Raw genomic sequence first — 14,769 nt, 5'->3', positions numbered from 1 at the left:
GAGCGAAAAAGGAAGTTATATTTCAGGGGCAAACATTGGAGGTAGGTTACCCCCGAGGCCATTGGGATGCAAAGAGGTCACAGAGTTCCACCTGGAGGAAGTTTATTTTGAGCAGAGTTTTACTCAGAAAAAGGAAGTTATATTTCACTAGCAAAGACATGTTTGTTGTTGTTGAGTCGCTAAGTTGTATCCCACCCTTTTGTGACCACATGGAATGTAGGCCAGGCTTCTCTGTCTGTGGGATATTCCAGGCAAGAACACTGGAGTGGGTTGCCATTTCCTTCTCCAGGGGAACCTTCTGACCCATGCAGTAGGTACCAAGTCTACTGCACTGGCAGGTGGATTCTTTACCACTGAGCCACGAGGGAACCCAGGGAGGCAAATTAGCTAACAATTAAAAAGTCAGTGAGAGAGGATTAAAATCTGGCCTTGGATGATAGCACTGGGGATGAGAACAAGCCGGTGCCTACTTTGCCGGAGTAAAACTGCTCAAAACAAACTTCCTCCAGGTGGAACTCCGTAACCTCTTTGCATCCAAGATGGTCCCAGGGATAACCAGAAACAGGGAAAAAAGTCTCCATGACTGGGTGAAGGGGAAGAAGCAAGTCTAAGATTAGCAAAGGTCAAACTCCAAGCCAGTGACCAAGGTTGTAGGAGACAGGTTAAGGTCCTGCTGATGGCTGCCAGCTGCAGAAGCTTCAGGAAAGAAGTTGGGTCTGTGCCCTGAGCAGAAAGATGCCTTCCTGAGTTGGAAGAGCTCTGACCAGCTTTAATGCCAGAGACTCTGATCATGTTCAGTGGTGTTTTGTTAAGGAAAATTATTCAAAAACTAGAAGTAAGGCAAAAAGAAAACTGTGTGACCGTTACAGTCATGTTAGGACTTCTTTTAGTATGCATCTGAGAGTCACATGATACTCTTGGAGAAGAGAATTTTGTTGGACTTACTGTTCACAAACAGGGCCCAATGCCAAGTTACAGGTTCATGTATAGAAAACTGAGAAAGTGCACTTTTTTTAAGTATAGAAGACAACATGAAATGTTACATTTTCATTAGGACATTAATTTTGGATCTCATTTAGCAACCTCATTTTAATCCTTCTTTCACTACCAACATAAATCCAGTTTCTCAGCAATTCTCATTCTGCTAGTTCCCACAATGAGTTAAATACAACTTGACACACGCTCACCACATGGATGAGAATTATGCCCTGACATGGTACACACATCCACAGGCCTGCCCACCTATCTCACAGGAATCAGATGCCAGGAGGCAAAAGACACCTGACATCTAGGTACAGAATGTTAGTGAAAGGGAACATGTGTTCACTTATGAAATGACATGAAGTTCAGTGTTGCAAAAAGGGCACAAGGCTGGGAGTCAGACCTGCCACTAATTCACTGTGTAACCTTGGGCCTATTACTGCCCTGTGCTGGGCCTCAATTTCACAATTATAAAATGGGAAAGCTGACCGAGGTCAGTGTTGTTTTATTGCAACCCTGCAGGCTGATGTCAGATGCCTAAGGCTGTTTCTGATGAGGGTAAGGGGGAGGCTGGACCAGTGGCCTCTGGGGCCACCATTGCCACTTCTAACAGAGCAGCTCTGTTTGAGACATTGAACTATGTGTTTAAATAAAGGACTTCTCAAAAAAACTGGCAACTGTTAAGATCTCTTCCTACTGGCCATAAAATCCCATCATTTTATGGCAAATGATCTTGGGGAAAATATCTCCTCTTAGCCTACACTTAAAAACGTATCATTTAGAAGAGGGTCTCATTAAGAAGGCCCTAGCAGCTGAGTAGCAAGGAGTGAGGCAGGGGACCAGTGGGTCGAGGAGGGCTCTCAGAAAAGGGCAGAGACTAAAGGCCTCCTCCTTTTGCAAATGAAGACTGATGGGGACCCAAGGCCACAGACAAGAACTCTTTCAGGAGGGTTTAGACTCACTGACCTTATCAAGACTAAGGATGTGGACTCTAGCCCCTGACTCTGCCAAATAAAGGAAGATGCCTTCAGTTTCCTTATATAAGTAAGGAAGGATCTCTATAAGTAAGGCACTTTGTAAACTGAAAAGTGATGACAGGTTTGAAGACCTATTAGAGCAATCTTCCTAACTCTTTTATGTATGTATGCCTCTGCCTCCTCTCTTGCCAGGTCCCTGAAGGAAGCTCATCACACTTGAGATACTCACACCCCCTGCATTTCAGAGTTGGGCATACAAGGGGCTCATTACTTGAGTATTCCACTCATTCCACTTTGAAAATAACAAGGACACTTCTTACTAGAGAATCCACATTCCATGTTGAAGATGGAAACCTGGCCTCTCACTTAGTGATTGGACCTCTGGGCCACACACTTGGATCCTAGGGAACTCGGTAGAGTACCTTGCCTCTACCTGAGGCAAAGTAGAACAGAAGAAATTAATGAGAAAATGCACTGAAGGCATGGAGATATTCCCAACTGCCAATTTCTAAAGCCACCAAATCCCCCTTTCTGGGCACTCATGAACACTTTACCCTCCTGGAAAGGCAGAGGCCAGAGGCAGTATGATACTCAGGAAAGAACTTACTGTACTAAACGCATGGGGTCTATGGAGGCAGGAGGACCTGAGTTCAAACACCAGCTCTTTCACGGACTAGGTAGATGACCTCTGACAAGTTCATTTACTTCACTGAGCCTCAGCTTTTCCTTCTGGAGCTATTAATAACTTAAGGAGTTACTAAGATTAACAAAGATAGTTTTAATGTAAAGCACCTATCACAATACCTGGCACATAGTACGCATTCAATACACATGACTTCCTTCAAGAGGGAAAGAACCAATAGCAAAAGATGACTGAAGAGATTCACGTGACAGGTGGGGGTGGGGGGAACCTAGGGGCCAAACCCCAGCCAGCAGCAGATCAGAGCTGTGAGTGGCTCAGAATGGGAATGGGCTGATTTGGAGAGTCTGTTGTGCTATTCTAAGAGCATCTGGATCCTGTATCAGCCAAAGCAAATCAAACAGGAGTGCTTGTGAAGAGCTTGTTTCTAAAACAAGTGCAGGCTGTGTTATTGACACACACCCCAGGGGAATTGAGAAGCCTGTTAGCAGAGATGTTAAGAAAGCTGACATGCTTTCAGTTCCAATCTTTGCTACTACATACGTAGCTGACCTTGGCTCTAGAGGACAAGAAAACTCTGGACAAGAGACAGAGATTCTGGCCTGAGCTTGACTCTGAGCAGGTGATATCCTCTCTCAGGCCTCAGTTTGTTTCTTTTCCAAATAATAACAATTCTTTATGTGACTATTCTCTTAGCACTATCCTCATTTTCAGATGCTGATACTATGGCTCAGAGAGATTAAGTTAATTACTGGCAGGAATTTGAAGTCAAGGTCTGCTGTCAAAGCCGAGAGTCAAAGCCAGCATGCAGGATATCAGCTGCCCAACAAGAGATCAAACTCATGCCCCCTGCATTGGGAATGCGGCACCTCAACCACTGAACTGTCAGGGAAGTCCCTTAGTAGTCTTTCTACTCTATTGCATCATCTTTCAGTGTTAAATGAGGGGGTCAGACCAGGTGGACCAAGGCATTTCTGGACTTGAAAGTTGTATGATTCATAGTGGCTTGAAACAGTGGTTTCAAGAGCATTCTAAATATTACTCTAGTGCTAGCCTGGCAAGTTAAGAAGCCTTCTGTAAATGAAATCCTCAACACCAAGGGCACAAGCTGGATACAAACTAACGTGAGAGCCAGAAGAGAGCGGATGATGAAATTTTAGGAAGCCCTAGAAGGCCCTTGGAGAATATACCGCCTAATTCATTTTACAGATGGGGATATGGAGGCTAAAAAAAGAGAAACAGCTTCACTGGCAACACCCAAAAAGCAGGTAACAGCACAAGCTGGGCTCTGTGCCTCATGGTCTCTCTCATACTTGATAACAACTCAGTCTCCAACCTTCCAGGCCATTCTGATTTTATCATTGTTTTCTTCAACCTCCCCACTTCCCCCAAATGTTGAGAGATAGGCAGGCAACTCCCAGACACTTCTCATCATACTCAGATAATGACTAACTGTCCCTGTTGCAGCCTTAAGCAGGACTGAAGGTGAGCCTCCCCTTTTGCCCCACCCCCGACTCCTTTTTTGAACCACAGACCAAGTGCCTTTGGAAGCACAGAACTGGAAGAGATACACCACCAATTATAGAACACCTTTCTGCTTCATTCCCTCTTTTTGGAGCTGAGGAAACTAAGGTACAGAGATACTAAATACTTCCCAAGGTTGAGTGAGTAGAAACGTAAGAGCCTGGGTCACAATACTCACTCTCTACTACAATATGACACAACACATATCAGAATGTATTTCAACCACCAGTGGCTTGAACACCAATCCAAGCCAGGCATTTTTTCCATCATCTCCTATTAGCACCACAATAACTGTACAGGCATTCCTCCCATTTTGCAGAAGAGGAAACTACAGCTCAGAGAGGTCAGTCACATAGGAAATGAATGTCCCAGCAAATTCAAATCTTTGGCTTTATAGCTTCCTCTCTTTCCCCAGCAGCATGTAGCCTGAGATTTTCAAGATTTACAATGGTGGGAAAGATGCAGTTAATTAAATTTCCTGAAGACCAGTTATAATGTAGATAACGTTGTCTCTTGCCCTACGCACTTAAGTAAAATAACTCTTGACATATTATGCTAACTGGGGGCATGGGGAGGGAGATGAAGGTAGAGGGTAACAGTAGAGACCCAGATAACACAAAATAATGGATAGTTCAAAAGAAGCAATTTTTGCTTTGGTGTTAATGTGATCTTTTGTAGAATACTTTTGGGGCTTTTTTGCACATCTGCCCCATTAAGTTGTAAGTCCCCTTTTTCCATGTCCTACTCATCTCATGATTCCCACATCACATCTGCTGATGGACCTTGGCTTCCTGATTTATGATTTCCCAGCTTGAGTTTTTGATCTCTTGGCCTTATTTTTAAGCTCAGATCCTACCTCTCTGCCACAGTCAATGGCCTTAAAATTTCCCTCTAGTAGCTGCCAGTCCCTCCTCTGTCAAGTTTGTTGCTCCAGCGGGACAGAAAGATCCTCTTTAATCTTAATGAAAATTGGGGAAGGAGGGGGACACAGGGCCTAACAGGACCCAGAGTCTTTTGCATACTACTCCTTCCCTCTAAGTGAGCTTGACCTTCCTGTTTCCTATGACAGTAACCCTCAAGAAAGCCAGCTGCCTCTGGAACCAAAGTAATAAAATGTGGGCAACATTCCTGGATGGGGAGAGAACAGAGATAGCTGCATCTAAGCTGAACTGCTCTCAGGGCTTCACTCAGAGTTTCTCCACAGAAAGCCCTGGAAGCCATTGGATAATTACACTGGCAGACAATGAACCCCTGCTTTACATTAAGCTGCAAAGTCCACTTTGGTCAACTGTTCATGACCCACACCTTGAAGGGCAATAGTGTACTGCCACTGCTCCTGCCCCTTCTCAGACTGTTCCAGTCCCTAGGACCGTAATTACTAACATTAATAGTCCCTTACATGCATATAGTATCTAACAGTTTCATACAGCACTCATTTGAAATGCATCTTTCACAGCTGCTGGATAGAAACTGTTATTTCATGTCTACAGATGAGGACGTGAGACATAGATTCAAGGGATTGGATCTGATAGACAGAGTGCCTGATGAACTATGGATAGAGGTTCGTGACAATGTACAGGAGACAGGGATCAAGACCATCCCCAAGAAAAAGAAATGCAAAAAAGCAAAATAGCTGTCTGAAGAGGCCATACAAATAGCTGTGAAAAGAAGAGAAATGAAAAGCAAAGGAGAAAAGGAAAGATACACCCATCTGAATGCAGAGTTCCAAAGAATAATAGCAAGGAGAGATAAGAAAGCCTTCCTCAGTGATCAATGCAAAGAAATAGAAGAAAACAATAGAATGGGAAAGACTAGAGATCTCTTCAAGAAAATAAGAGATACCAAGGGAACATTTCATGCAAAGATGGGCTCAATAAAGGACAGTAATAGTACAGACCTAACAGAAGCAGAAGATATTAAGAAGAAGTGGCAAGAAGAACTGTACAAAAAAGATCTTCCCAACCCAGATAATCATGACGGTATGATAACTCACCTAGAGTCAGACATCCTGGAATGTGAAGTCAAGTGGGCCTTAAGAAGCATCATTATGAACAAAGCTAGTGGAGGTGATGGAATTCCAGTTGAGCTCTTTCAAATCCTAAAAGACGATGCTATGATGCTGTGAAAATGCTGCACTCAATATGCAAGCAAATTTGGAAAACTCAGCAGTGGCCACAAGACTGGAAAAGGTCAGTTTTCATTCCAATCCCAAAGAAAGGCAATGCCAAAGAATGCTCAAACTACCGCACAATTGTACTCATCTCATACACTAGTAAAGTAATGCTCAAAATTCTCCAAGCAGGCTTCAACAGTACGTGAACCGTGAACTTGCTGATGTTCAAGCTGGATTTAGCAAAGGCAGAGGAACCAGAGATCAAATTGCCAACATCTACTGGATCATCAAAAAAGCAAGAGAGTTCCAGAAAAAAACATCTATTTCTGCTTTATTGACTATGCCAAAGCCTTTGACGGTGTGGATCACCATAAACTGTGGAAAATTCTTCAAGAGATGGGAATACCAGAACACCTGACCTGCCTCTTGAGAAATCTGTATGCAGGTCAGGAAGCAACAGTTTGGACTAGACATGAACCAACAGACTGGTTCCAAATAGGAAAAGGAATACGTCAAGACTGTATATTGTCACCCTGCTTATTTAACTCGTATGTAGAGTACATCATGAGAAACACTGGGCTGGAGGAAGCACAAGCTGGAATCAAGATTGCCGGGAGAAATATCAATAACCTCAGATATGCAGATGACAGCACCATTATGGCAGAAAGTGAAGAAGAACTAAAGAGCCTCTTGATGAAAGTCAAAGAGGAGAGTAAAAAAGTTGGCTTAAAGCTCAACATTCAGAAAACTAAGATCATGGCATCTGGTCCCATCACTTCACGGGAAATAGACAGGGAAACAGTGGCTGACTTTATTTTTCTGGGCTCCAAAACCACTGCAGATGCTGATTGCAGCCATGAAATTAAAAGACGCTTACTCCTTGGAAGGAAAGTTATGACCAACCTAGACAGCATTAAAAAGCAAAGACACTACTTTGCCAACAAAGGTCCGTCTAGTCAAGGCTATGGTTTTTCCAGTAATCACGTATGGATGTGAGAGTTGGACTATAAAGAAAGCTGAGCACCAAAGAATTGACGCTTTTGAACTGTGGTGTTGGAGAAGACTCTTGAGAGTCCCTTGGACTGCAAGGAGATCTGACCAGTCAATCCTAAAGGAGATCAGTCCTGAGTATTCATTGGAAGGACTGATGTTGAAGCTGAAACTCCAATACTTTGGCCACCTGATGTGAAAAAAACTGACTCATTTGAAAAGACCCTGATGCTGGGAAAAATTGAAGGCAGGAGGAGAGGGGGATGACAGAGGATGAGATGGTTGGATGGCATCATCGACTCAAGAGACATGAGTTTGAGTAAACTCCGGGAGTTGGCGATGGACAGGGAAGCCTGGACCCCACTCCAGTACTCTTGCCTGGAAAATCCCATGGACGGAGGGGCCTGGAGGGCTGCAGTCCACGGGGTCACTAGGAGTCGGACACAACTGAGCAACTTCACTTTATGTTTTCACTTTCATGCATTGGAGAAGGAAATGGCAACCCACTCCAGTGTTCTTGCCTGGAGAATCCCAGGGACAGGGGAGCCTGGTGGGCTGCCGTCTATGGGGTTGCACAGAGTCGGACACGACTGAAGCGACTTAGCAGCAGCAGGGAAGCCTGGCGTGCTGCAGGCCATGGGGTCGCAAAGAGTTGGACACGACTGAGCAATTCAACTGAACTGAACTGAACATTGAGGAAACTTTTAAAGGCCACAAATAAGTATCCTCATTTTTAAGCGTACTTATTTGGTATCTGCCTTTAAGCCTTGTATCTTTGATGCAATCAAATTTCTGCTTTGAATCTCAGTCATTAACAGGAACCTGGTAAGGCTTCCAAAGCCATCTGTCTCTGAAGTCTGTGAGGTGGGCCGTGGTCTCCTCTAGCTCTGTATCAGGCAAAATCTCCTAGGAAAGTGGAGAAAGCTTGGTTTCCCATGTATCACATCACTACCGACTAAACTGTCCCCATCTGAGGCCTGCCCCAGCCAGCATGGGGGCACATACCCTTTGTATGAGGGTGAGGGATCTCAGGCCCACCCACACAAATCTCAGGTGGTGGTGGGGCACCTGGGGCAGGCAGGATCCAGGCTGCTGTGTGCTATGGGTCAAGCCCTAGACCCCTTCTTCCTACTGGTGGCACAACACTGTGGACCACCTGTCTCCCCCACTGTGTCTGAGTCAGGCCCTCCCTGAAGCTCCAGATAGTTCTCCAGAGACTACTACTGAGGAGCATGTGACAGTCCGCAGGTCAGTCATGCCTGAAGAAGAGTTTCATTTCGGATGCGAGTGCCTTAAAAAAGTAACTTAAGACTTGAGAAACTAGAAAAAGAACAAACTAAATCCAAAGCAAGCTAAAGTTAGGAAAAACAAATATTAAAGGAAGAGATCAGTGGAACAGAAAAACAATGAAACCAAAAGCTGGTTCTTTGAAAAAAATCAACAAAATTAAACCTTCAGTAAGGCTGACCAAGAGAAAAACAGAGAAAATACAAATTGCCAAAATCAGAAACAAAAAAAGGGTTATCACCTTCTAGAGTTAAAAAAAGATTATAAGGCAATACTATGAACAACTTTAAGCCACAAAATTAAACAACTTAGATGAAGGGGACAAATTCCTAGACACACAGAAATTATCGACACAAAAGAAAAAAAAAAAAAAAAAAACAGTACATCTGAGTAGACCTATCATGAGAATTTTTGAATTAGTAATTAAGAATCTTCCAGCAGAGAAAAGTTCAGGTCCACATGGCTTGTTCTATCAAACATTTAAAATCAAAGACTTCCCTGGTTGTTCAGTGGTTAAGAATCTGCCTGTCAATGCAGGGAACTTGAGTTCAGCACCTGGTTCAGAAAGATTCCACATGCCTCAGGGCCACTAAGCCCATAAGCCTTAACTACTGAGCCCAGGTGCCTAGAGCCCGTGCTCCAGAAGGACAGAAGCCGCCACCATGAGAGAGAAGCCCACGCACCACAACTAGAGAAAGAACAAGTGCAGCGACAAAGATCCAGCGCAGCCAAGAATAATTAAAATAAGAAATATGTTTCTAAAAAATTCAAAAAAGAAATCACAATCCTTCACAAACTCTCCCAGAAAACAGAGGGAAGTCTCTCTAGCCTAAGAGACCAGGATTACCCTGACACCAAAACCAAAGACATAACAAGAAAACTAGTGACTGACATCTCTCATGAATACAGGCAAAAATCTTCAACAAAATATTAGTAAACCAAATCAAGACCATACAAAAAGGATTATACACTATAGCCAAGTGGGATTCATTCTAGGAATGCTGTTGGTTTAATATCCAAAAATCAATTATCATAGTGCCATGTTAGTAGAATAAAGGATAAAAAACCACACAAACAAAATTCAACATCCATCCATAATAAAACCTCTGAAAAAAGTAGAAATAGAGAACTTACTTAGCCTGATAAATAGAAGTCTACCAAAAAGCCCTGCAGCAAACATCATACTTACTGGTATCACACTTAAGTACTCAGAAAGACGGAATCCCTTCTCTTTAGAACTGGGAACAAGGTAAGAGTGTCTGTTTTCACCAATTATGTTCAACAACATATTGGAGGTCCTGGCCGATACAATCATGCAGAGGGATTCTTTTTTTAAATGGACGTTAGATTATGTCATTCACCTACTCAAACATGTCCAGCGGCTTCCTGTTTCGCTGAGAATAAAGCCCCACGTGATCTGAGTTCTTGTCTACCCTTGTGACTTCTCCATAATCCACTCCTCCTATTGCTCAATTCATCTCTAGCTACATTGGCCTCCTTTATTCCTCAAAACATTAAGCGTGCTCCTGTTTCAGGGCCTCCAAACTTACCAAACTCTATGCCTGGAATGTTATTCCCCAAGATATACACACAGCTCACACTACTGCATCTTGTACATATTTCTGTACAGATTTTATTTTCTCATGGAGGCCTTCTTTCATCACATGGTGCCTCCCTATTCCCTTTTCCTGCTTTATTTTTCAACATATTCATTTGTTTATATTCCACTAGAATTTAGGCTACAGGAGAGAAAACTATTTTCTTCACTGCTACATTTCAAACACTTAAAACTGTGCCTGGCACATAGTGGACACTCAATAAATAGGCACTAAATGAATGGATATCTTTAAAAGGAAAAGACATTCATATTCAAGAGAATGAATAAAGGCAGGGTTGGGGCCGGGGGGTGGAGGAAACCACTGTCCCAAGAGGCTGCGAAGGACTGAGGTTTTAGGCCACAGCTGAAGAGACGGTGCAGAATAATAGAAAAAACTTGGCTTTTTAGAACCAGATTCTTCTAAATTCTAAGTTTATTAGCTCTTCCAGTCACTGCCTGTGTGTCCCTCTCTGCTGCTGCTGCTGCTGCTAAGTCGCTTCAGTTGTGTCAGATTCTCTGCGAACCCACAGACGGCAGCCCACCAGGCTCCCCTGTCCCTGGGATTCTCCAGGCAAGAACACTGGAGTGGGTGTGTCCCTCTCTAAGTCTCTATAATTTATAAAATGAGAATATCACCACCTACCTTTCAAGGTGTGATGAAAACAAAATCAATTTATGTAGAGCATTCAATGTAGCATCTGATACTATAGCAGACACTGCAAATAATTAAATATTCTTTGATACTACTGGCCTTCAAGAACTACCTTAAAAATTACCTAGCCCTACCTTACTGAAGTGTACAGATGTCTACAGGGCTGTTGCCCTTAAAGTACGGCCTTCATACCCATTTTAACTTTTCTGTCTTATCATTCTTCTTTTATATCTCCCTTACAGTTGGCTTTCAGCTCTCACCTCTGCTGCTGCTAATATAGCAGCTCCTCCTCCCCTTTATATGCCCTGTTCTTAATCTTCTGGGGGTTTAGAAACCAGATTGTTAAGCTTGTTACAACAACACATAAAAATAGGAATAAATTAGCACTGTGCAAGGTATGACACATGCTTTGCTACCTTTTGTTTTTTAGCTGGATTCTGGAAAACTGAGGATGTTAGATAAATAAGCTATTACATGTGTATCAGTATATTATACAGTTTTTTACATGGAACCATTCATATTTTCGGAGAAGGCAATGGCACCCCACTCCAGTACTCTTGCCTGGAAAATCCCATGGACAGAGGAGCCTGGAAGGCTGCAGTCCTTTGGGTTGCTGAGGGTCGGACACGAATGAGCAACTTCACTTTCACTTTTCACTTTCATGCATTGGAGAAGGAAATGGCAACCCACTCCAGTGTTCTTGTCTGGAGAATCCCAGGGACGGGGGAGCCTGGTAGGTTGCCGTCTATGGGGTCGCACAGAGTCGGACACGACTGAAGCGACTTAGCAGTAGCATTCATATTTTAAAAGAATCAACAATGGAACTACTTCGCAGGGCAGCTGTCATAAGAACAATAAAATCCAAGCTTGATGCCCAGGCCATGGAAAGGCCAGAAGCTAAAGAACATTAGATTAACCAAGACAAAAAGAGATGACAGTAAGTGTCTGGAGATTTAGAAAAGGAGGGAAGGTTGGTCAAAGCAGATTTCCAGGAGCCTCAAGTGGGGACACAGATCCCTCTGTGCACCCTCAGGCGGGCAGCGGGAAGAAAAGAATGTCCCTTACTACAGAATACGAAGAGAGTATGAAGAACTCTATCACTGGCCAAGGATGAGAGAAATGGTGGGAAAAGTGAAATGATCACAGCCTCTGATAGGATATGAAGCTACAGTATACATGAGTTTTTCACTAATAGTAGTGAGGGGTGGCAGTAAGTGGGGAACCTAGGGCCAAAATAGGAATAGCCCTCCTGGTCTAAGATAACAGTAGGTAACAAAGCAACATCCCAGTGGAAGCAGTCAGTGAATACAGACACATGCTGTGGATGGACTCCTGAAAACAACCATGACATCTGTACTGGCAGTGGACTTGGAGCCAAGCTGTGAGAGTGCATTTAAACCTGTACTCCGCAGACTACACGCTGCAAATGATGGCTGCCAATGCTGCCTGGTTCTGTCTCTGTGCCCTGGAAAGACTGAATTTGTGGAACTTTTCAACTGTTTTCTGGTAGGGCCTGCAGCAGGAGGAGAGGAAGAAGAGGGCATGGGAGAAAATTTACAGTGTAGATTTCCAAGACAAAACCTTCCCTTTTGCCTTTGGGGAGCCGGGTGGCTAAAGGTCAGGGACTGAGATGCCAGAGACACCTGTTAACGCTTTCTTCTCACTTCTCTCACTTCAGTTTTTACAATTCGCAAAGCTTTCCAACTTGCATTTCCCATTTGATTCTCTACAACATCCTATATGGTTGGTATACACAAAATAAACATGTGAAGGTACATGGAGGCACTCTAACAAAAATAGGCAAACAGATTATCCAAAGGTAACTATTGAGAGAGACAATAAACCCCCAGGTTTTCCAACTACAAGTCAGCTCACCAGGTCCCTGTCTATGCTAGCCCAAGAGCTCATGGGGTCCCAAGTGTTACAGATGTTTTCTTCTCCGTCCACTCATATTTAAGCCTGGGTCTCTGCCTGCTTGGAGGTTCTTCCTTCCAGCCTCTTGGCCCACCTCACTAAAAATGTCCTTGCTCAGAAGGGACCCCCACCTCTTGCCTGCCTTGCTGGGCCTTTCAAATAACTAGGCCTCCTTCCTGAACCCCTAAGAAGGTCTGTCTTCTTGAATTTTATAAGAAAAATCATGATTCCAAGGAGATTAGCAGTCCAAGGAAAGCATGCCAAGTCAGAGAGAATGGTATTCACAGACTGACCTGGATTCTAAGATCAGCTTTATGGATTTCCAGGCATAAACCCTGGGCATATTACTTCAGTTTCCTAAGCCTCAATTCCCTCATCTATAAAATGGGATTTTATATAGTATAAATGAGATCCATAACACAACTGATTCTTATTATGTTGACTTCCCATCCTATTTCACCATCTGCAGTCTTCCTTCTAAATTTTGCTGGACTTTCCCTTCACAAAGCCCCACTCTAACTCTCCATCCCCAGCTCCACTGATGATCGATATTCTGCAGGACTGATAAAACCACAGGATTTCCCAAAACCAAGTCTGGGCTTGGTAGGTCACACTCAAGACTGAAATCAGAAAAGTCTATGAAGTCATGTTAAGAGAGTTTGTGGGAGAATGGGTTTAGCCAGGTCCAGGATACCACACAGCAGAAAGTAGCAGGCAGAAGCCAGAAGGAATTGAGCGTGCTTTTGCTTTATTTATGGTAAGTGATCCCAGACTGTCTGCCTATGACAGTCTCTTAGGCATGGAGTAGGAGAGTAATTACCTGTAAGTTATCTGTACTAAGGGTAAAAATAAGCCCCAAACTAGTCACTTTGTATCTTGGCCCAAGCTTGCCCAGGTACCCTCACTCACCAGTAGCAAGGCTGAGCTCAGCCGGCAAGTTCTTTTGTGTTACAGGGTCAGCACCAACTGCCTCAGGGAAGAGGGCTCACCTAGAACAGAGAGAAGTCAGTCAGGGTCTTGCTCAAAACAGGCCTGAGCTTAGGTCAATGCATGCATTTGAAGTTCCTGCCCTTACAGGTCTTGCAACCTAGCAAAAAACAGGTTAATAAACAGTTTTAGGTTGTGCTAAGGGCTATAAAGAAAAATAAAGCAGAGCAAGGAAAGAAAGAACGACTATGAGTGAAATGAGGTCTATTTTAGATAAAAGTTAAGGAAGACTTCTCCAAGAAGCAGTCACTAGACACAGACCCAAGTAAGGGGGTGAGATCTGCAAAGATCAGAGGAAGAGAGCTTCAGAGAGGGGAAATAAACACAAAAGCCCTGAGGCAATAATGGGCAAGAGGAAGCTTGTTACACTAAGAACAAGAAAGTCTACAGAACTAGAATGTAGTGATGGAAAGAAAGAGGTTCCTCCAGGCTTCCAAAACCTAGAACCCAGATGGGAGAAACTTCCAAGCACTATGAGGCTGACTTCAGTTTTCTCCACTTACCCCGTCCTCTGTTGGGACAGAGAAACTCCTATATATTACTTGGAATGTGGGGTAGAAATGACTGGGGTAAAGAGAATAGTAGCACAGTGCCAAGCCTTGTTGTAAACCCTTTGGTTGTATTAACTCTTTAAATCTTTACAAACTCTTGTAAGGTTGGTGTGATATTACATTCTTCACTTTTTCTAAGGTAAAACAGATACAGAGATGCTAAGTAAATTTGCCCCAAGTCACACAGCTAGTAGATGGCAGACTTGGGACTTCAACCTGAGTTCAACCTCCAGGGCTTGCCTTCTTAATCACACGTTATACCACTCCTCAAAAAACAGAAGAAAAAAGACAGAAAACGCATGCTCTAGTCCTGGCTGACATGACTCAGAGCCCTCATTTATACCCAACCCTGGGATACTCTCCATTTACTTGCAGTCCAGGCTTTTTACTAAACACCAGTTGACTCCTGAGTCCTTCAGCCAGGTAGTTCCAGAGGATACTGTGAGCACAAAACTATGATAATCACCACCACCACAACAGTCATTTAACTGCCATTAACATTTAACGCACACTTTGAAATCGTCTAGGTACCGGGTTAAGCACTTTACATGTACTA

At 43.5% G+C, this 14,769-nt stretch overlaps 1 protein-coding gene across 9 annotated transcripts in view; it reads right to left on the bottom strand.

The window, feature by feature from the left end:
• Positions 1–14,769, bottom strand: part of RALY (RALY heterogeneous nuclear ribonucleoprotein) — a 90,180-nt gene that overhangs the window by 35,436 nt on the left and 39,975 nt on the right. For 6 of the 9 annotated variants that reach the window (XM_059892435.1, XM_005214529.5, XM_005214527.5 and 3 more), the window contains exon 2: positions 13,585–13,664. The exons of 2 other annotated variants lie outside the window; for them this stretch is intronic. Coding sequence is in view for 1 of the 7 variants with exons in the window: in XM_059892436.1 (XP_059748419.1) it covers positions 9,702–9,827 (126 nt within the window). In the remaining 6 variants the exon portion in view is untranslated. Of the gene's footprint in view, positions 1–9,701; positions 9,945–13,584; positions 13,665–14,769 lie in introns of those variants that run through there. One more of the 9 variants, XM_059892436.1, reaches the window with a different exon arrangement.

The sequence above is a fragment of the Bos taurus genome, chromosome 13 (assembly GCF_002263795.3).
Source record: "Bos taurus isolate L1 Dominette 01449 registration number 42190680 breed Hereford chromosome 13, ARS-UCD2.0, whole genome shotgun sequence".
Classification (NCBI taxonomy): Eukaryota; Metazoa; Chordata; class Mammalia; order Artiodactyla; family Bovidae; genus Bos; species Bos taurus.
The sequence above is the reverse complement of the archived record's forward strand: the minus strand, read 5'-3'. Positions and strand labels throughout refer to the sequence as shown.